Genomic DNA, 26,023 nt, shown 5'->3' with positions numbered 1-26,023 from the left:
GTGTGTGTGTGTGTGTGTGTATATATATATATATATATATATATATACATATATATATATATATATATATATATATATATATATATATATATATATATATATATATATATATATATATATATATATATATATATATATATATATATATATATATATATATATACATACATTAGGGGCATCAAATATCCCTGATCTTTGCAACCTGACCCTAAATGTCAAAAAAAAGTAATTTTTTAATGTATGTCATGTCAGCCTGTGTTACAAGATTTATTGCATAATAGAAAAGGATTGGGCAAATAAATAAGACTCAACAAAGCTTATATATTTTCATTTTTAAAAGTTAAATTGTGTCATTAACTCATTGCAATTATTTTAAATCTTGTTAAAAATCATTTAAACAATGTAGCTATCACAAATATTACTTATGAAATCTAAATTTGGTATTTAAAAACATTTTTTTCCTTATTATTTATTTCTTAAAACAAACTTATACATAACATAACAATGTGGAAAATAATGGCCAGTCAATGGTAAACGACCTCCTAAAATGACAAAAGTTGCTATTTGACCTTCCAGTAAAGAATTCTTGCTGTTATGTATGACCGGTTGAAAAAAGATCAGAGTTTTAAAAAACAAGGTTAGACAATTAATCATGATTTAATTTGGAAAATACATATACTAAAATTTCATTAAATAATAAATAATAAATTATCTATATAATAATTGCTTTATTTAACTGAGAGCATTTTTATTTTAAATGTACTTAGTATTTTAAGTCACTTAGTCACTATTTTTTTTTTCTACAAATCTTTATGTATAAAATGTCATTTTAAACATCATAAAATCTAAAATAAAATGATAATTTTTTTAATAATTTTTTTTTAAATTTTTTTATATTATGTTTATATATATTATAATATGTTTATATTTTTAATATTATGTTAATATATTTTATATTATCATTTTTTTTATAATTTTGTTTCACATTTATAATTAAGTTTTAAATTTTTATACAGATTTGTTTTATTTAAGACCCAACATAACATACATGAAATTTTTTTTTTTTGGCATTTAGGGTCAGGATTGCCCAGAATTGAGATGGCCCCCTAAACCTAACTATGTTTTTATAAAAATTTAACAGAGTTGCTTGTAAGAATCAAAAATGTTTTATGATAAAGGAGATATTTTTTTAAAAAAAAGAGGGTATTTGATGCAACCGAATATATATATATCAACCCTCGGAATTAGGAAAAATGAGGTTGGCAATAATTTGCTGACCTCAATCTTTTAGAGGTCGGCATCAGGTCGGCAAAAATTATTTGGTACAAAGGTCTTACCATATAACATAGAAATGAGGTCGGCAATTTTTTGCCGACCTCAAACACTTTCAGGTCGGCAGTTAGGTCGGCATTGCCAAATGTTGACCCTAATTCCGACCTTTGGGTCAAACTCTTTAACAAATTTAAAAATTAACAAAGTACCAAAAACTTTAATACACAAAAAACCATCGTCATCACTAAGTTCTCTAAACCTATCATTCATGAGTATTTTTGGTCTTTGAAGTAACTTTTTCTGTTGAGGCCTATCTCTTGCAAAGTTCACCAGACCTACTTGCCCTTTGTGAGACTAATTTAAGTTCGGCTGTCTCATCTTGTGATCTAAGTGTTAATGGTTATCTTTCCTTAATTGGTAAAGACTCCAATAGTCACATACTTGGCATGGGCATTTACATTTGTAAAAGTTCACCCATTTGTCAGGAAACTAGGTTTGAATCCACCAACTATTCTTCTATGTGCTTTCGTTTACTTCACTCAATTGCTTTTCTCTTTGTTCTATATTGCTCTCTTTCATCTCAAGACTGCGCTCTTTTTGATGTTATTTTCAATCAAATTGACCAAGTCCTCTCTCTTTATCTATCAGCCAATATCGTTGTTGTTGGTGACTTAAATGCTCATCACACTGAATGGCTTGGATCTAGAGTCAGTGACTCTGCATGCATTAAGGCCCACAACTTTTGCCTTTCTTAATCTCCAACTCAAATAGTTAACTTGTCCAACTTGTTTTCCAGGCAACCCAAATCATTACCTTCTCTACTCGACTTATGTCTTGTTTCTGATCCTAGTTAGTGCTTAGTTTCTCCACATTCACCCTTAGGTGCTTATGATCACGGATTGATCTCTCTAAAACTATTATCTCATTCTTCTTTATCATCAGAATCGCACTATCATCGTTGCTTTTACAACTACCTTAAAGCTGACTAGGACTCTTTTTGTGATTATTTTTGTGACGGCCCTTGGGTAGAAATCTTTGGTCTTTTTGCTGATAAATGTGCTTCTTACATAACTTCTTGGATTCAGGCTGGAATCTTTTATTCCCTCTTGACGATTTCAAATCAAGCCTCACTTTTCTCTACTGTTTTTCTCATTGTGCTGCTGAAATATCCAATTGTAACTGTTACTATTGGATATTTCAGCAGCATATTTATATATTTATGAATGGTAATGTACTCGATGAGTCATCTACCCTTCATCTTCTTGGACTAACTCTTCCGATCTTTCTTGGAAACCATATATCAAATTCATTGCAAAATTAACATCTGCTAAGGCTGCATCTCTTTATCATGCTTTATCATTATTCTATTCTTTATCTCTTTAAATTTCAAATCCTTCTTTTCATAGAATACTGTTGCCATATATGGGGCAGATCTTCCAATGATGCCTTTCTCTTTTAGATAAGGTGCAAAAATGAATTGTAAACATAGTTAGACCTGCTCTTGCAGCCAACCTCCAACCATTATCACAACTTCGTAATGTTGCTTCTCTTTCTCGTTTCTACAAATTTTATAATGGACACTGCTCTAAAGAGCTAGCATCTCTTGTGCCATCTACTAAATTGCATTCTTGTTTTACTCATCATTCAATTAAGTCTCATCCTTTTTCTGTGACTATTCCTAAGTACTCCAAAAACTCTTATTCACCTAGTTTTTTTCCTCGAACATCAGTTTTTGGAATTTAATTCTTTTATCTAGCTTTCCTAATTAATATAAATATAAAAGTGTTTACATTTATTTCTAGGTTCAAAAGCAGTTGAAGATTCTTAAAGAAGAATCGATCAAATCAATGGAGAATTATGAGGAGGTAATTGTTTCTTTTAAACCTCAAGTATTGTAATTGATGATGTGTATTATAATTTTTTTTCTTTAAAAAAAGAAAATTACATTTAAATTATCTACTGGTGCTTTTATTTTTTATTAGATACTATTTTTATTAGATTTTTTATTAAGCAAGTGTATTGTTAAACTTTTAAGCATTTTATATTTATTTATATAAATATTTTGAGCATTTTATGTTCATTTATATACATATTTTTTATATATTTTATGTTTAGTATTTTTTCTGTTTTTTCTGTTTGGTTTTATTTTTTTATAGAAAGTTCAAAACAGAGACAAGTTAAAAATGGAAATGGAAAAGTTAGAAAGATTTGAGAATGATGAAAATTCTAGGTATAATGATTGTTTTTATAAAATCTACATTTAAATATATAACTCGTTATATAAAAAAACTGAAACTTGTTAATTCCACTACCTTTGATGTTGGCCCTATTACTCTTGGTGTTCTATTTTTCTTGTATTTATTTCCTTGAACCTTGCTGATAATGAGCCTTGAACCTTGAACCTTGCTGATAATGAGCCTTGAGCCTTGAACCTTGCTGATAATGAGCCTTGAGCCTTGAACCTTGCTGATAATGAGCCTTGAACCTTGAACCTTGCTGGCTCTATTACTCTTGTTTTTGGTCTTTAAAACAAAGGACTTGGAGTAAATGAAATAAGCAGAAACGTTGTAAAGTAGCTTGAAATTCTCAAAAAGTGGCCAAAGCAAAAGTTAATAAAAAGTAATTATACAACTAGATTATGTTAAAATTTTAATGACTTATATAATGTAAGCTACAGGCGATGATAAAGATAACTAGGATACATTCCTGACAAGTGATGCTAGTCTTTTTTTAACAAGCTCTCCGAAACATTAAATGTAAATATGTTTATTTTTATTTTTGTTTAATATTTCATTGTTATTTGTCTTGCCGATTCTTTTGGTTTTTTTATTAGCTTTGTTAATGAATCAATTAGTTTTGTTGTTAGTTCTTATAGATTTGCAGTCTTAGCGGTTGCTTGTTGAAACAATATTGTTCCAACAACTTTACCACAGCTTTTGACTTGTTAAACATATAAACTATTTGACTATTTAAACATTACATAAACTTGCTGAAAAAGGTAAATAAGGTAAACTTAACTAAAGTGGAAATTAGGAAAAAAAGTCTAAATTATAAAAAAGTAAAGAAATCTTTACAAAAGAGAAAATTGAAAAAACATTAATTTAAAAAACTAAAACTCTTTAAAAATAGAATGAATCTCAACTAAAAGAAAAATTCAAAAAATTAATTTTTTTTAATTTGTATGAATATTTAGTTTTTACAACAATCTTCCAACAAATTAGATAAAATAATTAAGTTTTTTTCAAAAGTGTTGTAAAATATTTAAATTTATCTTAAAAAATATAATTTTATGTAAATTAAAAAAAAAAAATTAATAATATTCTTTGATGGTTTAAGTAAAATGTTACTGTTAACAACCATTAAAAGTAATTTATTTTTTAATTATTTTTTATTTTATTTATTATTATTTATTATTTATAAAATCATTAGAAAAGATCAAAGTTTTAAAACTATTTCTAACCTACTACAAATAGTCAAAAAAATATATTATATGCGTGATCAGTAATGGCATATGATTGCATGCCATTCATGACCAAGACTAGTTTTGTTGTTTGGTTTTATTACTCTTGTTGTTGGTTCTATTACTCTTGTTGTTGGTTCTTTTACTCTCGTTGTTGGTTCTATTACTCTCGTTGTTTGGTTCTATTACTCTTGTTGTTGGTTTTATTACTCCTGTTGTTGGTTCTATTAGCTTGGTTGTAGTTCTATTAGTTTTTGTTATTTTCCTTTTTGTTGGTTTTATAAGTGCTAAAAAAATTCAGAAATGTAAAAAGGCTTTATTTGTTCAAAATAAATGTATATTTACATAATAAATTTCATAATAAAAAGTATTAAATTATTATATAAATAATTTATGTGCAAATGTCACTGTATTATTATGTTGCACAACAGTGAATCAATGCAAATAAACAAACAAAAGAAAAAAAGAAAAAAATGCTAGGAAACTGTTTTAAAAAGCTTAGCATATTTAATCCCATAAACCATTAATCAGAATATTTTTAGATTTATTTTTATTTATTTATTTTTAACATCTTCACTTCTATCAAGGCTGCAAGAAATCACTGTTAAAGTTGGAAGTTACTGGAAGAAAAAAAAATAGAGTTAATAAAGCAATATAGTGATTAACAGACAACTTAAAAGTTTACAAATTATATGAATCAGGAAAGCAAGATGAAGGGAGCGAATTCCAAAGAACTGATGTTCGAGAAAAAAACTAGATGAATAAAAGTTTTTAGAGCACTTAGGAACAGTCACAGTAAAAGAATGAGACTTGATATATGCTTTCCAAAAAAGATTGGAAGTAAGAGTTAATCCGAGAAGACAAAGGATAGATGACTCATTGAGTACATTACCATTCATAAATATAGGAAGATCTAGATTGTTGTGATAACAATTAGCTGAAAAAAGTTGAGTTTTATTAAAGTTAATGTTCACCAACTACTGAGAGCCACATTCTGTAGCAGAAGTGAGATCCTTTTCAAGCTTAAATGTCCCCTCCAAGCAATCAGAGAGTGTTTGGTTCTTATCAAGATAAGAATAAATGGTAGTGTCATCAGCCAACAATGCCACCTTAGATGTGAGAATTTTTAGGAGATCATTAATGTAAATTAAAAAAAGTATAGGTCAAAGTATAGAACCTATACTTTGACCTATACTTTATAACTATCATTTTTATATATATATATATATATATATATATATATATATATATATATATATATATATATATATATATATATATATATTACTTTCATATCTATTATCAAAACAGTTCTCTAGAAAACAGATGTCTGTTTACTACTGCCAGAAACGATTGTAAAAAGGTTTTGTCTATAACCAAAACCCGCTATTCTTGTGACTTCTGGAGAATCTTTAACAGTATCTATAACAAGTTCAAATCTGTTATTCCACCTCTCTTATATGGTTCAGATTTTGTCACCTCATCTAAAGACAAAGCTGAATTGTTAGCTAAGAACTTCTCATCAATATCATCTCTTCCACTAGTCGCGTTCTACCTGATATAGTCAACAAACAAGTTAATCCATTGCCTGACCTTTGTATCACTCCAGCTTCTGTATCTGAAGTGATTTCCTGTTTATACTCTTCAATAGCTTGTGGTGCAGACAACATACCTGTTATAGTCTTGCAGAAGTGTTCTCCTGAGCTGTCGTCTATACTGTCAAAACTATTTAACAAGTGCTTACCAGAATCTTGTTTTCCAGCCTGCTGGAAAGCAGCATCTTATATCCCTGTTTTCAAAACTTCTGGAGAGCAATCTGACTTGTCTAACTACTGTTCCATTCGTCTTATTACTATCATAAGCAAGGTTTTTGAGTCTTTAATTTTTTTTTTTTTTTTTTTTTTAGATTATTCACCTCCCCAAGGCCCGAGGGGGGCCACTACAGTCGAGGAGGCTACTCATTTTTTTGTGTTTTTCATTTTTTTTTTTTTTTTTTTTTAGTTGTTATTCGTGGTGCAACCCTCTCTCAACTCTTTAACTCCGAAACACGAACCTTGCCGAGCAAGGCCGCTGCGCGGAGAAACTAAGTTGAGCGCGGTACTTCCAGGGACGTGGTGGGAGTCGAACTCCGAACCTCTCGCTTACAAAGCGAGCGCTCTTACCACTACACCACTACCGCAATTAACAAACACTTAATCTCTCATCTTGAATCTAATAACTTTCTTTCTGATCAACAATATGGATTTTGATCTTCTTGTTTTACTGTTGATTTGTTAACAGTAATAATTTATAGGTTTTATCGTGCATTAGATAGATGTGGAGAGGCTAGAGCTATTGTTTTCGACATTTATTAAGCTTTTAATAAAGTTTGGCATGCTGGTCTTTTCAATAAGCTCTATTCTTATGGTGCATCCCGTAACAACTTTAATATTATTGATTCTTTTCTTACAAATTGTAGTATAAAAGTTGTCCTCGATGAACAGCACTCTTCATATCCTGTAATTTTAGGGGCTCATCAAGATTCTATCTTTGCCCCTATACTTTTTTAATTTACATTGACAATTTCCCAGAAATTCTCACATCGAAGGTAGCATTATTCGCTAATGATGCTAGCATTTATTCTTGTCTTGATAAGAAGCCAACATTCTCTGATTTCTTGGAGGGGGCATTTGAGCTTGAAAAGGACCTACTTCTGCTAAAGCATGGGGCTCTCAGTGGGTGGTGAACTTTAAATCAGATAAAACTCAAAAACAATCAATAATTTTAAAGTTGAAAAAAATAAACTTATTGATTTATAAGAATATTTTTTCAGCTAATCGTTATCCCAATAATCTAGATCTTTCTATATTTATGAATGGTAATGTACTAAATGAGTCATCTACCCTTCATCTTCTAGAATTAACTCTTACTACCAATCTTTCTTTTAAACCATATATCAAATTGATTGCAAAATTAGCATCTGTTAAAGTTGCATCTCTTTATTGCGCTCTTAATCTCCATAAATCTTAAATCCCTCCTTGTATGGAATACTGTTGCCATATCTGGGGCAGATCTTTGAATGATGCAATTTCTCTTTTAGACAAGGTGAAGGGTTTTAGACAACCTGCTCTTGCAGCCAACTTTCAACGATTACTACATCATCGTAATGTTGCTTCTCTTTCTCTTTTCTATAAAAACTATAATAGTTGCTGCTCTAAAGAGTTATCATTTCTTGTGATATCCAATAAAATTCATTCTTTTGTTACTTTTCATTCAATTAAGTCTCATCCTTTTACTGTGAATGTTTCTAACTACTCCAAAAACTCTTATTTGTCTACTTTTTTTCCTTGAACATCAGTTCTTTGGAATTTGCTCCCTTTATCTTGTTTTCCCGATTCATATAATTTGCACTCTTTTAAGTTGTCTGTTAGTTGTTATCTTGCCCTATAAATTATATTTTTTCTTTTTCAGTAACTTCCAACTCTAATAGCATTTGCTTGCAGCCTTGTTAAAAGTGAATTATTGTTGCAGCCTTGTTTAAATTAGGAAACAAACAAAAAAAAAAAGATTGCAATTTTCAAAACAGATTAGTAAAAGTTAATCAAAATTAAAACTTTCAAATCAGATTATTAAAAGTTGATTAAAAATAAAAATTTTAAAGCAGAATGTTAAAATCATTAAAAAAAAAAACACCAGTTTTAAAACAGATTATTAAATTTCTTTTTTTTAAATGTTTTTACTATAAAGAAATATTTTTACTAAAAAGATATTTAACTTGCAAACTTTTAAAACTTATAAATATTTTTAAATATTTTTGAAGTATGTAAATTAAATGATTACCCTAAAGTATCTTAAAATGTTCATATTTTTTGATTAGCAATTTTCCAATAAGTGCAAAGTTTGTCCAATGTTCAGAGCAACTGAAATTTAATGTTGTAATTATTGTCCCATTGCTGAATAGTTGTTCTAATATAGCTGTATTAGTTTTTTTATGTAAATTCTATTTTTTTTTAAATATTATATATACATGTATATTTTTTAAATATAGTAGTTAATCAGATGCATAAGAACTATATAGAAATTCTTTGACTTTATTCATTTAGGAGTTCTGTGACCTTCTTCTTTTAGAAATTTTTCGATATTCTTCATATGAAAATTCTTTTATCTTTTTCATTTAAAAATTCTTTTACATCTTCGTTTAGAAATTCTTGGACCTTCTTAATTTAGAAGTTCTTTTCAACATATTTTTATAAATATGTTGAAAATAAATATTTTTAATGACAAATAAACTTTTTTGATGATATGCACAGTGTAATTAACAGTTATTTGATATTATTAAATTTCTAATTTATTATTTTAACTAATTATTTAATATAAATATAAATTAAGATTTAAAATATTTTTCATGATTTTCAATTTTTCAGTGTTTTATCAAAACTGCGATCATTAGTTGCATTAAATGAGAAGCTCAAGCAACAAGAACGAGAATTTAAAGCACAATGCAAGGTTTATTTAATTTTCCTTGTATGTTTTTACATAATGGTAAGTTAATAGTTAGTTGATAAGTTGTTACATAATGGTAAGTTGATAGTTGGTTGATAGGTTGTTACATAATGGTAAGTTAATATTTAGTCAATAAGTTGTTACATAATGATTAGTTAATAGTTAGTTGATAGATTGTTACATAATGGTAAATTGATAGTAAGCTGATAAGTTGCTACATAATGATAGGATTGTAAAGCTAATCTTTGTGAAGTTTTTCACTCTCTCCTCAACATATTCATGTGTATTCAATGCAAAAGATTTTTTGAGAGTGATGTTAATAATAAAATAAATCTTGATTACAATGGGATATCCATATAAAAGTAAGATATCCTGCTAATTGTAAAACATCCAGATAATATCCTGGATTTAAATGAACTACTTAAATTGAAGTTAAACTTTTTTTTTTGTTATTTAAATTTTTATTTTTTTTTACATTAAAATTCTAACAGATAGAACTTGAGGAACTTGAAGGAAAGATAAAAGAATTGCAATCAGATATCAACGAAGAGAATGTAGATGATGTGAGTTTTTTAGTTATGTTTAGTTTAAATTGCATGTCAAAAAGCATGCACATGTCATCCTTTATTATTATTTTTAATAGTTTTCACATATATTAAAGGGCTTGAATTGAGTTTTTGAGATATTTGGGTTTCAATTTTGCTCATTTATGCTAGTTGGTGTTGACTATGGATTTTTGACGTTAAATTGCAATATTTAATGGAAAAAAAGATATCACCCTGAATTTTATATATTGACAATCTTCTCATTGTGGGTTCAAATGAAAATTATTAAATTTTCTTAAACAATAACTGCATGGAATTTGAATAATAAAGATATATAATATATAGAAATTCAAAATGATGATTTTTTTTGCCTTTTTTACAGCTTAAAGTATAATTTACAAGCATCACTTTTATATCTAAAATTTTTTTGCATTTTTCCTTTTTTCTAAATACAGCTTTTAATATAATACATTTTTAAATGCTGAATCTGCAATTTTTAATAACAAGATATTAATGTTATGATGTAAAAATATTTTCATCTTTATAAGATCAATAATAAACTGATTAATGTTAATTTTGTTGTACCTGTGGGCGAAGTTATGAATACTTGTTTTAGAAAGCATCGTGTCCATATCAAACACGGTGTGTGTATCCATCTATACACTCTTGCCAGAATGTTGTCAGAATTTTCCCATAATCTATTTATATAAATACCCAGTTGGTATTTTAAAAAATACAAAAAATTAAAAAATTTATAGTTTTAGCTTTAAAAGTGATGCTCAATATTTAAATTTTAAGTTGTAAACAGGACAAAAAAATATATCATTTTGTTCAGCGTAAATCAGCAAAATTGAAACCTAAATACCCTTAGATGTTGGATACTTAAACTTTCAGGTTACCATATATTCACAAGCCCTTTATCTCATGTGAACACTATCAAAATATAAAATATAGGTTGAAATATTTTTTTTTTCTTGCTGATTTGAAAAGATTTGACAACTGGATGATATTGTATGTAAATAAAATATACAAAATTTATTATATATAATTGTATAATAGTAATAAAAATTACCTTTTTTTAAATTTACTTCGACTTTTTTTATTTCTCAATAACATGAGCTTATGTTTAAACCCTAATTTTAATATTTTCAACTTTTTTATTGTTTTTAATTATGTTGCAATTTAATATTTAAAAATAATAATCAAATGATCTCAACACAGCAAGTTGAATAAAAAAAAAAACAAAAAAAGCAATCGTTACACTTATCAAGTTGTATGGTGCTGAAGTGGTTAATCACCTGCGGTATTGCAGTAATCACCTGCGGTATTGCAGTAATCACCTGCGGTATTGCTGTAATCACCTGTATATTGCGGTAGTGGTGTAGTGGTAGAGCGCGTGAGGGTTATAACCACAAGCAGCCTCCTCGTCTGTAATGGCCTTCTCAGCCTTGGGGAGGTGAATTATATAAAAAAAAACAACCCTGTTATTATCAAATTTTGAAAAATGGTTAATCACAAGCTACAGCAGTTTATGGCTTTTGACAATGTTACATTCTAGTTATTCCTCCCACCAACAACTTTACATGCTTTTCATAATATGGTATTCAGCTAGTGGAATTATGTTGATAGTTTCTCAGTCAATTTTATTTAATAACATTTTTGTAATATCTGCATATAAGTTTTGCTATTAAATCGATGCTCAACTTGTTTCTCTGTGCCATGTTTGTCAAGGTTCGTGGTTTGGAGTTAAAGAGTTGAGAGGGCTGTAACCACAATTAAAGTAGCCTCCTCAACTTTAGTGGCCTTCGTGGCTTTTGGGAGTTGAATTAACAAAAAAAAAACTTTCTAAATCAAACTGCTAATGATTGGAAAATCTATTGAATTTTTTTTTATCCACTTACAAAAGCGACAGAAGTATTTTCCATCATGATCATATATTTTAGAAAAAACTAAGTATTGCTTATTTAAAATTCACATATCATCCTAATTCAAGACAAAGAAGTACTTACACGGTCAACAAAGGTGGAACTTACATTTAATCCATGATATTGATGAATTTAAGGTCAGAAACAATGTAAACTTTAGTTAATTGAGTTGAAAGAGTTAAAAGTATTTTCAGATTGTGATAATTTTCCTCTACTTTCAACTACACCTATTATCATTTTATTGATCCTGGTGTACTACTGGTTCCTTGGTTAAAGGTATGATGCTGACATCTAACATGTTTATGACAATCTTTAGAGATCCCTGTCCACCATTAATACTAACATGTACTGCATTTTTGTACTGTCATAAAAAACAGATTTTTCTTTAGCATACAAGGAACAATTCTGTCTGTGACATTTGGATTTTTTAAAGTATTACTGGATGTAGAATTTAAACAGTTGTTTTTTTGTAGCAAGGGTGAAAAATACCAAGACCAACTATTTGACAGCATTCTGAGCAAAATAAATTTCTTTTTAATGAAATCATTTTAGTTTCTTTGTAAATTTAGGTGAATTCAGAAAAATTAAGTTTCTCATACACAGCAAGTAACTCAATAGCAGTTGTCACCTGCTTTATTTTTTCTAACTTTTTAACTTGATTACCACTATTTAACCAGCACAGTTGTACAAAATGGCAAAAAAAAACTACTTTTAAAAACACAGAGCAAACCACCTGTGTGGGATGAAAGTACATGGCCTTTAGAATACTGGGAAACAGAAAATTACTTACATAATCACAAAATTTCAAATTACTTTGAAATTTTGCTATATTTTTGCCTAAAAATGAAATGACAGCTTTCCAAAAATTATGCATTTTGACAGTAAAAAAACATAATTAGGAAGGATTTGCTAATCTTACATAATGAATTAATATGTTTTTAATTCTTTATTTTAAAATTATTATTTTTTTTATAATTTTTATTTTTTTAACGTCTTCGCTTTCAACAAGGCTGCAAGCAACCACTATTAGAGTTGGAAGTTACTGGAAGAGAAAATATTATAGAACAAGATAACAATTGACAGACGACTAAAAATTGCAAATTATATGAATCTGAAAAGCAACATAAAGGAAGCATTTTCCAAAGACCTAATATTCGAGGAAAAAAACTAGCCGAATAAGAGTTTTTACAGCATTTAGGAACAGCCACAGAAAAAGGATGAGACTTAATTGAATGCCGAGTAACACGTGAGTGAATTTTAGTAGATGGCACAAGAGGCGCTAGCTCTTTAGAGCAGTGCCCATTGTAGTATTTGTAGAAAAGAGAAAGAGAAGCAACATTACGAAGATGTGATTGGAAGTTGGCTGCAAGAGCAGGTTCAACTATGTTTACGTGTTAAATGTTATATGTTAAATGCGTTTTTGCATCTTGTCTAAAAGAGAAAGTGCATCATTAGAAGATCCACCCCAGATATGGCAAAAGTATTCCATTCAAGGTTGAATTTGAAATTTATAGAGATATATTGATCATATTTATGCTGACTCATTAGCGCTTTTTAGTTTAATGAAAAATTTCGCCAAGGAGCATGTTTACTTTTAGTTAATCAAGATTTTTGTAGCAGTGACAGTGAAATTAGAATATAAAAGAAAAAGATTTTGTTTTTTAAATAGTAAATGCAAAAATGCCAAGTATTAGAAAAAATCATGGTCTAATGTCGAAAAACTGTTTGTATGTTATGCATGAAGAAATGTTTTAATGAAGTCACACCTTTGATAAGAATCAGATCAGAATTTGTTATCAAATTGATCTGGATCTTTAAGATGAACGCATAACTTCTGGAATTTGCTTTTCTTGTCGAGTTTTTCTACTTAAAAGAGCTCAAGGTGCATCAGTTCAACTCTCAGCACTATTTAATTTCTCTTCCATTCAGCCAAAAACTAGCACACACGGCATAGACTGCTGTTGTGTCATCTGTGAAATTGGTCATTCAAACTGAACGAAAGAAGCCCGATTGCAGCCAAAAGTGATGAAGACTTCTCTTTGTCATCAAGAAGATGTTCAACTTGTCTAAGCCTCATTAGTAAAGTCCTCATATCTGCAGTCAATACATTTTCAGAGAAAATATGAAAGAGCTGGCATTCAAAGATGTAAAAACAGCATAGTAAATTTCTTCCAATGTCATAGCTACCAAAGAGGCTTCACCCCATGGAACTATTTGCATTGCAGAACCAATGGAGAGCTCATCAATCATTTCCTTTGACTCTTAGTATGTTTATATGGTTACAAAAGATAATTCTAGGAACTTTAGCTTTTAATTAATTTTCTTTTTCTGTATAAAAATCTACATTAAAAGCATCCTTCTTGTTTAAATTTATTAGCAGAGAAGTCTGTGAAGTTCTAGAGTGAAGTTTTATTTTTTCTCATTCCATATAAAAGGCCCTCTTTCTCCAGGCATATTTTTGATGAGCCAGCATTAACAACTTAGAGTCTCATTAACAACTTAGAGTCTTCAGAACAGCTAAACACAGGCCTGTCAAATGTTGGTACGAAGAAACTTGCTTCTACTATCAATCAATTTTCAAGTACCAAATTAGTGGAATCCAATTTTGCAGCCAAGCTAAATGCTAGTGTAAAGAAGTTGAGTGATTTCTTCAAACAAACATCTATCATGTCCTCAACAGATAATGTACAGTTAGTAACAGAAAATGTGGTTACATTACAAAAAATTTGATATAAATTTGCATAAGCCCATATGACCAAAAATCTCCTCCTTCAAAGTGACTCCTCACACAAAACCATTTTAAAGTTACAAGTGCACAGTCACAGATTTTTTTGGCAGTTTGTGAAAACAGAAATCTATGAGAATGTGAAAAAGAGTGTGTTCACTTCTTGCCATCCAAGATGTCAGATTTTCCCTTGCTTGTGATCTGAGGCTGGCAAATATTCTTCTTAGTTTGCAATCCCATGCAAGTACTCACCTATGGACATGGAGTGATGAAGACTCCAAATTTCTTGAAAGATGTGGAACTTTGCAAACCTCTGGAAAACTTCAAGCATTATACAAACAAGTCACTCCCAAACTCCATGCTGGTTTTACCAAAAACTCAATAAACTGTGAAACAGTTTATTGACTTTGAAAGATGCTCTCTTGGATGATACAGTAAACACTCTGTTAAATCCCTTTATCATGAATTTGGAACTCAGTGGCAGAGGTACAAGTGAAGTCCAGACCATCGAGAAAACATGGAAAAGCTTCTTAACTGTCTTATTGAATATAACATCAAGTGCATTTGAAATGACATTGCATTTTTTTGAATTTATTTCTTGTTTCAAATTTTAATATTTATTTAATCATTTCTTTTTAATATTTCTTTTGCTGAGAATTTTATATAATAAATGTTGAAGAATTAACTTGTTCACATTAATATTAAGCAACTATTAACCTTAATTTTTATTTGTACTGTAAAAAATGTATAATTTTTGGAAAGCTGTCATTTCATTTTTAGGTAAAAATATAGCAAAATTTCAAAGTCATTTGTTTTTCTTGGACAAAATAGTACTGTAAAAAGGCCATGATTTTTTCTAATAGTATTTTTTCTAATTCTTGGTATTTTTGCATTTACTCTTTAAAAAACAAAATCTTTTTCTTTTATATTCTAATTTCACTGCCACTGCTGCAAAAATCTTGATTAACTAAAAGTAAACATGCTCCTTGGCAAAAAAATTTCATTGAACTAAAAAGTGCTAATCAGTCAGCATAAATATGATCAATATATTTCAAAATAAAGAGTTAAAAGAATATTAGTTCATTAAGTAAGATTTTCAAAGTAAATTCTTCCTATTTATTTTTTACTACTGTAAAAATGCACAATTTTTGGAAAGCTGTTATTTCATTTTTAGGCAAAAATGTAGCAAAATTTCAAAGTAATTTGAAATTTTGTAATTAAGTAATTTTCTTGAATGAAATAGTTTGATTTCAATTTTTATGTTTCGCAGGGATCTGAAGGCCATGTTCAGTCACCCCACATAATTAATTTGCTCTCTGCTTTCAAAAGTGGTTTTTAGCTGTTTTGTACAAATGTGCCAGGAAGTCTCCATAACTTTACTAATAGGCTTACCACTCTGTTTATAGTTTAGGTTTGTCTTATAACTCCTACAAATTTTAGTTGGATGAAAATTTATGTTCAAACTGAATCCAGAGTCAACAAAATGTCTGATCAGTTGAAAAAAAGAATTCCTCTCCAAAGATTGTCATATTTTGTCCCTATTGACACCACAGAAATAGATCCATCATGAAGTTTTTTCTCTATGCAGGCTTATTTTGGAACGAAATGTTTTTTTTTAGTGTTTTTTAATTCAATTATTCTAATTTTATAAATCAGTGTTCTAATCAGCTGTTTACACAAATTATCAGATTATTAATGTAGTTTATTGAGAATAATTTGTCTGAACTTTAATGTTTTTTGTGCTAATCATTTGCAATCACCATCTGAATTGAAAAAACTGGTTTGAAGCAAACACCACAATATTTGCAAGTTGGAACAAAGAAAAAACAAAATCAGTCAAGAACCCATTCATTCATTTATTGTTTTACATTTTTGAAAAATGGTCAAAAAATAAAAAAAGATGTAGTTTTTAATTCACTTTTAATGGTGTCTATCTGATGTTGAGTATAAATGTGTGTGTAGAAGTGTTATGACTAGAGATGCATAAAAACGTGTTTTTTTGTTATCGTGTTTTTTTCACCAAAAAAAACGTATTTTTTGGGGGGTTTTTAGTTTTTTTGGAGTTTTTTTGGCTTTTACAGATCCTTTTAGTGTTTTTGTTTACTTCTAACTTTTTTTAAATGTTTCTAACTTATCTAAAATGTTTCTATTTAGTTTTGTTTGAGTATTTTAGATTCTATATTAGATTATATTAAAATTTATTATAAAATCTATTTTTATATTAGATTATATTAAATCTATTTCTATATTAGATTTTATTAATTATTATATTATATTATAGATTATATTAAATCTATTTCTATATTAGATTATATTAAATTTTATTATAAAATTTATTATAAAATCTATTTTTATTAAAGCGTGAACAGAGTTCACGAAAGAGTTAAATTAATGATTTTTTATTGCTACAATGGTTAACAAACTATTTGTTCTTTTCAAAATTTGAATTCAAAAATTGATAAAAAACAATTTTATTTTAATTTTTTTATTATCTAAAACTCATCTACAGAAAAATCTTGACGAGAAAACTCTGGTTCTTGGTCAAGTGACTCAAATTCTTGTTCAGGTGACTCTTCAACTGAAACATTTATTGATTCGTGAGATTTATCTGAAATATTTATTGGTTCTTTAGGCAGAATTGGTTGTTGTGTTGCACACATATCCATTGCTTCAAGTTCTAAATTTTGTGATACAAACACTAATTTTGCTGCTCTTTCATTTGTTAATCTGTTTCTTTTGGCACTGTGAATATTTGCATAACTGCTAAAACTTCTTTCGCAAGCAGCACTTGTAGCAAGAAGCTGAAAATTTTTTGCTGCTACTTTTGATAGTTCAGTAGATGAACATAATCCCTTCCACCAGTTTGGACCAAAGGTTAGGTCAATAGCTGTTCATATAAAATTTTTTTTGAAAAAATTCCTCCTTTACATTGGTAATTTGCTAAATCAGCCATCAAAATATCTATTTTGGTATTGGGTGAGTTTTTTTTTAATAGTTTCCATGCCTTTTTCATGTTTGCTGCATTGTCTGTTACTATTCCCATAACTTTTTTAGGATTGATTTACTCTAATACCCTCCGTATTTCATCTGCTATGTATTCACTAGAATGACTTGATGAACCTGAAAACTATTACTTTCATGTAAATACTTTACAAATTGTTCAGTTATAAAATTAGAAAAAGTTTTGAACGTGAAGAACTAAGTTACGAGTTGGGAGAGAGTTAAAAACAATTTTATTAAAAAATGTATTCATTATTTATTCTTAAAAATAAGTATACATTTATGTAAATTTTACCTGAAGCCAGTGATTTCCATAAAATAGGCAATGATGAATGCAATGTCAACACAAAGTTGATAACTGCTTCATTTCTGCAAAATGTAAATAGTTTTCAAGTTATAATTTTTAAATTATTTGCATAAATCATACATTAGTATTTTTGTTTAAATTTATTAAACTAATACTCATCTAATATTACTCCATCCATCACACATTAGTCCTACTGAATCTACTATTGCAGTTAATTCTTTAACATTGCTTGATATTTCAGTTAATTCTTTAACATTGCTTGATATTTATCCAAAAGTGTTTGACACTTCATACCTTGATGGGAGCTGATAAGATGGGCGTAAGTTATTTAAAAAGGTTTTCCAGTATTTATTATCAACTAAACTCATGGGTGACCCACTTGCATAAATAGCTCTAGATAGATGTGCAGCAATTGATTCCTATGATATTATTAATCGTAGATAAACAATTAAAAACAAATATACTATACAAAAAAAAAAATGTTGATACCTTTTCACATTGTTTCATGCTATCAAACATTGAACAGGATTTACCACTTTTAGAAACTGGTTCTAAATTTTTTCAAGGGTCTAAAATAATTTTTTTAAATTTGCATGCTGCTTTTCTTTGTGTTGTTTCTGTCATGATTTTTTTTACATGACTGTGCGATCATTTAAAAATTTGTATTTGACTTCAACTGGATATTTTCTACATTTCTTAATATGCATGGTCATTCGTGTTCCACTTTTTGACATTGCATCATTGCAACAAGAACATCATTGCAAAAAGAACATTGAACTCTTTCCATTTTGCTCACCTGGCTTGCTGGCTTGAATAAAATGCTCACAAATGTTTTTTTTCTACCCCCAGTGAGGCCACAGGCTACTCTATTATTACTTCTCTATATTACATATGTTACTTACTCTATGTTACATATATTACTTACTCTATGTTATATATATTACTACTCTATTATTACTACTCTACTCTACTATTATTACTACTACTATGTTCTAATCAAACAACTAAATGATGTGACTATTTCGATTAGAAATCTGCTTAATTAATGCTTACTTATAATGGCTATATTCTAAAATAATTTTATAATTCAGTTATATTATTAAAAAAACTAATGATAATAATTTTATCACTAAAAATTTACTTTACTACAAATTATTATTAACTGGTACATTAAGATTTTCAAAACAACAATATATCATCATTAATAATCTTATGTTTCAAAACAGTTACCATAAAGGTATAAAATTAAAAAATAAAAATACTACATTACATTATGCAATATTATTTATAACATGATTGAAAATACTATTTCCACTTTCTGAAATTAAATGTTGACAAACTTAATTTATTTGCAATTGCAGAAATAAAATTAAAAAACAAATAGCATAAAATAAGATAGCAAAATTTAAAAAAAAACTAAAACTATGCATAACTTATACAATACATACAAATTTTGCAATGCAGTGTTATTTTATTTATAAATTAAAAAACATCACATTTACAAATTTAAAAAGTTCTCATTCATTCTACAAATTACAAAAATTAGTTTTGATTCTGTTGAAAAATTTGTTTTTAATGTTAAGGAAAAATTGTTTTGAACTCAAAAAACATACATAAATAAAAAAAGACAAATCTCCTTTACTTATGATGTCTTTGTATTTTATTAGAAAAATGTTTCTTTAAATAATTTTTTCAGTTTTATTTTTATTAAAGAACAATTATTAAACTTATTTGATGAACATTTAAAGAACTTGTAAAACAAGACAGATAAATGGTATGTTAAATAGGAGAATGACCAAAGCAGCTGGTTTTTTTGCCAAAAAAAACTGTTTTTTTTTTGTGTGCAAAAAACAAGAACCAAAAAAACGACTCACGTCTCTAGTGATGACATACTGAAATAGCCTGCTACTAGACTATTTTATAGCCTGCTGTTGCAAAGGAATGCCTCTACATTGACTGAGGGTTTAGGCTTGGGCAGTTACCTTTTTTTTTATTAATCTTCATTTTTTTTTTTTTTTTTTTAAAAAAAATGTATGCTATAAAGATAAGCACAATGAGTAAACAATTTTTTTTTTTTTTTTTTTTTTTTTGTTATTCACCTCCTCAAGGCCGATAAAGCCACTACAGATGAGGAGACTACTTAATAGTGGTTATAACCCTCTCTCAACTCTATAACTCCAAAACACGAACCTTGACGAACAAGGCCGCTGCGCGGAGAAACAAGTTGAGCGCGGTACTACCAGGGACGTGATGGGGATCGAACTCGGAACATCTCGCTTATGAAGCGAGCGTTTTACCACTACACCATTACCGCAATTACTGATCTATATCTGTCATAGTATATATATATATATATATATATATATATATATATATATATATATATATATATATATATATATATATATATATATATATATACATATATATACATACACACACACACTCACACACACTCTCAAACTTTTAATTTTTTTAGAAAAGGATTCAAATAATAAATGAGCAATTCGATAATGAATCAGAAAAACTGAAAAAACATCGTCTTCATCTGGTTTGTCGTATTTCATTTTATTTTGTATAATAAACATAATAATCAAAAATTTAATAAGATCTAAAAACAGAAAAAATCTCTTGAAAAAACTTTTGAAAATAATTTTGATGAAAGTAAAAATATAGAAATTAATTTATTTTCTTTGGTTATTTAAATAGTTAAATTGTTTTCTCTATTCTCTTTTGTATTTTTATATAATTGTAAAAAATAAATCTTAGGTACCATTTACCAGTTACCATAATTTTAGAACTTTTCATTTTATTTTCTCGTAAGATTGAACTTTATACTATATATTACATAATTTTAGTTATATTTTGTTATTAACTAAAATATTTGCTGTTCATCATTTATTGTTAAACACCTGCATTTCAAAATAGTACAAAATTTTTTTTACTGTGTCAAAATATATCACTAAACCGTGAAAGGTTTAATGTTATATATAAAGTTAGACAAAATTCTGATTTTAAATTGTAGAATATTTAACTTTTTTGTCAAATAAATTGTTGATTATGACTCATAACTATTTTTTGGATGGCATCATATATTGTTGTCATGCTTTTGGTGTTGTAATATTCTTTTATTTTTGTGTTATAATCATCTTATTTTATATCATTGTTTTTTTTATATAGGCAAAGCGCAATAGAGAAATTGCATCATTACAATGGAAGATTGATGATGTCCCAAGTCGAGTTGAACTCTCTCAGTACCAAAAAAGATTTATTGAACTTTATAACCAAGGTTTGTTGTCAATTATAAATTCTATTGTTTCAGCTGTATATACATATATATATATATATATATATATATATATATATATATATATATATATATATATATATATATATATATATATATATACATATATATATATATATATATATATATATATATATATATATATATATATATATATATATATATATATATATATTATATATATATATATATATTATATATATATATATATATTATATATATATATATTATATATATATATATATATATATATTATATATATATATATATATATATATTATATATATATTATATATATATTATATATATATATATATATTATATATATATATATATATTATATATATATTATATATATACATTATATATATATATTAGTAGAAAATCACTTAATAAAAATTTTTTTTCCATTTCCAAAATGGAAAAAAAACTTTATTAAGTGATTTTCTACTAATATATAATTGCTCTGTTCTTTTAAGAACATTGAGCACTCTATTGTGTAGAATACTTTTTAAAGTTGTTTAAATATATATATTATATATATATATATATATATATATATATATATATATATATATATATATATATATATATATAATATATATTAGTAAAAACACTTACCTAATTTTTTTTCTTCTATTTTCAGTATTTTTTTCTGTAAGAAATTCATTTTTATTAATCAATGCAAAATTGTGGCCTTTTATAACTCTTTCAATATATTTTGTACAGCTATAGCTTACTTTAAAAGTGTTTCTGTTAAAAATTTTGTGCAATTTATTAGAGGGAAATGTTTGTCTACTAGTTTTAAAAATGCTTTTCTGATATTTGTTGAAACATTTTTGCTGTACACTGGGTTGAACCAAATTATATTTCTATTTCTATTTTGCTTTTTTTCAATTTTTGTTTCAAATTTTTAAATCTGCTTTTTTTAAAAGCATCTTCATACATTCGGAAGAATTAAAGATATTTTCATAAGAAAAGTTTTGATTTTGTCTATTGTTAATTGAAATAGGAATTTGTTTTAAGATTTTAGGGGATGATTTCAATTTATATTAATATATGATAATTCATCATTAGGTTTTTTATAACCTATATATAAGGCCTATAAGAATTTTATGAGAGGTGAAATGTGATAATTGTGAATTTGTAAAAACTTAGTTTAATGAAAACTGTAGTGATGTTCATTACCAAATTTTCTAAAAAGGTAAAAACTAGAAATAAAAATTCAAAATTTAATTAAAGTATCAAAATCATTTTGCAAAAATATTCAGAAAAAAAATAAAATAAAAATGGTTAAGTCAGGAAAGAAAAGTAAAGAATTTAAAAATAGATTTTTGAATCTTAAATTTTTTAAGATTTTAAATTTAAGATTTAAAATTTTAAGATTTTTAACAAATGATAAAATAATTTAAATATTTTAATAAAGGAAAGAAAAAAAAGTTAATTGATTAAAAAGTGATTTTTCAACTCAAAATGGATTTTATTTCTATTCATTCATTATAAACACTTTATATTGTTATTTTTTTTAATGTTGTTAAAATGAAGAATAGGATCAACTCAATTCAAACAGCTTTTTAGTGATAAAAAAAAACTTGATTAATTTAGTTATTTATTTTAAATTTGATCAACAAATGGATGCAAATAAGAATTATAGGAGTAGACTAGCCACAATAAAAAAGTGGGAGAGACTTTTTAATTGTAAATTGTAGTATGATTTAAATGGGCTAGATGTAATTAGATTAACTATTTACTTTTGCCATTAAAGTATTAAAGTGCAATAGATATTATATAACAAATGTAAATGCAATCAAATAACAGTAAAAACAAGTAAAAAGTAAACCATTTAATTAGACTAAATTATAAAAAACAAATTAAAAAGTTCAAATTTGTATTGTCTAATCGGCAAATTAAAACTCTATTTATTCAAAATAGGCTTGTTATTTATAATGGTAAGTTAATTTTATTTATAGGTAGGAAAAACATAAGTGTAAGTTAATTTTATTTATAGGTAAGAAAAACTATTTAAATATCGAGTTCAAAATTAGAAATTCAAACAAAGTTGTTTTCTATGTCCTATATCTAGGATCAAACTAGGCACAATATTAATAAAAAATTAAATCCATGGCATCGCATTTAAGCAGTGCACAACATAAAGAGGCCACTCAAACTCATAGACAAACAACATTAAGTTCAGCTTTTGAGCATGTTATTCATAATACTCCAACAGGGAGCGGTTTACGTAAAATGTCTTTAAAAGTTGCTGAATCCTTATGGAAAAAGTTTAATATTACTGGCAAAAAGAGAGCATCCCCTTCACAGATTATTCTTATTTGATTGCATTAAAGGAACAAAATTGGGTCCATAATTTGGAAAATTCTTATGGTACTGACCATGGAGCTGCAACATTTACAGACTACATCGGTACCATAATTAAGAAAAAAGTAATTGAATGTTTAAAAAGTTGTAGATTTTACTGCATTCTTAGTGACGGTAAAATAGATTCAGCAGTATGTGAACAGGAATTAGTTTGTATTCTTTATTTAAAAACAGATGCCTAAAAGAAGAATTGTTTTCTCTAGAAACAGCAGAGAATTCTAATGCAGTTGAATTAAAAATATGTATAATGGATGCTTTTGCAAGAGTTGACCGATGTTTATAAACATCGATTAGGTGTAAATCTTGATGGAGCAAACATAAATTTGGGATTTTATGCTGGTTTAGGTGCATTACTAAAAAAAGTTCTCAGATGGAAGTTGTACACTGCTTTAACCATCTTCAACTAGCTTTAAAAGATCCATTTAAGTTTGAAGTTTAACTTCCTTCAAAAACTGTTAATGAATAATTAAAACTACAACTAAAAGAATTAGCCAAAGCTTGAGGTAACAGTGTTCCAAAACCAACAAAACCTTGCGGAACTCGGTGGATCGATCAAAAGTACAAAGTAAAAAAATTGCTTTAATTTTATATTGTGTTTACAACACATATTAAATCATTTGTTACAACAGACTCCCAAATATCAAAAAGAGCTAAAAGGAGTGGTCCCTATTCATCTGTCAATATATCTCAATGTTGTATCTCCCCTTAGGCGTTGGAGTTTTCAAAGCAATATTTATGATCCGATAAAAGCAGTAAGAAGAGTTCAAGAAATAGTTTTTGCAAATATTTTTATAAGTATGGAATTAATTTTTCTCTCTCTAAAAATCACCATTGTTTGTGCATTAAGTAGCTTTACTTGTTGTTTTTATCTGACCATTAAGTGTGAGCTTTTGGCGACAAAGCTATCAGTGTTAATTGTTTTTCAGATTTTTTAATTTGTGTAGGATGCGATTGGTATAATATACTTTCTGAATGGATAATATTAAAACATACATGTTTCCAATCATAAGTTGCAATCAAAAAGAATATTATTTTAATGTTATTCTTAGACCAAATTTGGTCAAGGAATGTCAAAATATTCTTGATAGATTTGAACTATTTTAAGTTTGTTTATTTACAAATGCAAAGGTAGAACGAAGTTTTTCCTGTATGAATTGGGTAAAAAATGACTGGAGAAGCTGTCTAGGGCAATATTGTTTGGAATCTCTTTTTCAGATAAGTGAATACGATACTGAGATTGACGATTTTGAAGCGGTTGCTGCTATGGACAAATGGTATAATGATAAAGTAAGATGTTTGTCCACCAATTGTCATCATTATCAAAAAAAAAATTAAAGTTTTCTGAAATTCTAATATAGATCTAGCGACAGTAACTATTTCAGATTTAGAAGACAGTGTATGGGAGGAAAATTTTATTTAAGTTGATAACATTTATAATAGTCTAATATTTTTTAAACTTTGTAAAAGTGCCATCATTTTTTGTTTCTTAAAAATAATTAAAAAAGTAAAAACATTCTATAGCATAAAATAAACTAGAGAATTAAAGACTAAACATAAATAATTTAAATTGAAAAAATAAATTAGTCAAATATTTTTTTCATTTTTTTTTAAATCTGAAATTTAAGTATATTTAAGTATATAAGACTTATACTTATGAAAAAATAATTTGTCATATGAATTCAAATTATTTTCTTTTCCTTTATTCTTTAGCAAAACAATCAAACAAAAAAAATCTCATTGAATGAAAAAATTAATTATCAAGAAGCAATAAATAAATAGAAAGCGGAATCTAATAAATTTGTTTTTTTTTTTGTTTTTTTATTTGATTTACTCATTTAGTCTCTAGATTTTGCATGTTTTTGTGAAAATATTAGGTTTTATGACCTAAGTCTTTTCATCATCAATTCTATTTTAAATAGTTTTTTATAACAGTTTAAATATTTTAATATTTTAAATATTTGTTTAAATATTAACATTTTTACTTTTAGTTTTTTAAGTATGTTTTTAAGTATGTTATGACAATAAAACAAAATTAATTAAAAACAATTGCTAAAACTTTTAGTAGTATTTAGATTTATTATTATTTAATATTAATATTATTTAATATTAATATTATTTAATATTAATATTATTTAATATTAATATTATTTAATATTAATATTATTTAATATTAATATTATTTAATGTTAATATTATTTAATATTAATATTAAATAATATTAATATTATTTAATAATAATATTATTTAACAATATTGCCTTTAAAGTAATATCGTAATTGTAATAAATTTCTTGCACATTACATTATAACAGCAATATAAGTTGTAAATTATAACAGTGGCTTAAGTTATAATAAACACTCAGAAAAAGGAAAATATTATGAGATAATATGAACATAATATTTTATTGAAAAAAAAACAAGTACAAAATAAAGTACAAAAAAAACAAATTGTACTAGTGCAACTTTGCTTACCGTTCAAAAGGCAGGTGGGGGGAGGGGGTTGATTTTAAATAGAAATTCAAAACAAAGATTTTCCATTTAGATATTTTAACGTTAATTCAAGCATTTATATATGTGTGTGTATATATATATATATATATATATATATATATATATATATATATA

General features: G+C 26.8%; 1 protein-coding gene across 3 annotated transcripts in view; it reads left to right on the top strand.

The window, feature by feature from the left end:
• The window catches only part of LOC100198728 (coiled-coil domain-containing protein 93), an 81,636-nt gene that overhangs the window by 35,917 nt on the left and 19,696 nt on the right, over positions 1-26,023 (top strand). For all 3 annotated transcript variants that reach the window (XM_065809922.1, XM_065809924.1, XM_065809923.1), the window contains exons 9-14: positions 3,075-3,137; positions 3,429-3,502; positions 9,136-9,217; positions 9,706-9,777; positions 20,196-20,267; positions 20,897-21,005. In XM_065809922.1, the coding sequence (XP_065665994.1) occupies positions 3,075-3,137; positions 3,429-3,502; positions 9,136-9,217; positions 9,706-9,777; positions 20,196-20,267; positions 20,897-21,005 (472 nt within the window). The remainder of the gene's footprint in view (positions 1-3,074; positions 3,138-3,428; positions 3,503-9,135; positions 9,218-9,705; positions 9,778-20,195; positions 20,268-20,896; positions 21,006-26,023) is intronic.

This window comes from Hydra vulgaris, chromosome 11 (assembly GCF_038396675.1).
Source record: "Hydra vulgaris chromosome 11, alternate assembly HydraT2T_AEP".
Taxonomy (NCBI): Eukaryota; Metazoa; Cnidaria; class Hydrozoa; order Anthoathecata; family Hydridae; genus Hydra; species Hydra vulgaris.
Note: the sequence above shows the minus strand (reverse complement) of the source record. Positions and strands in the feature narration are given on the sequence as shown.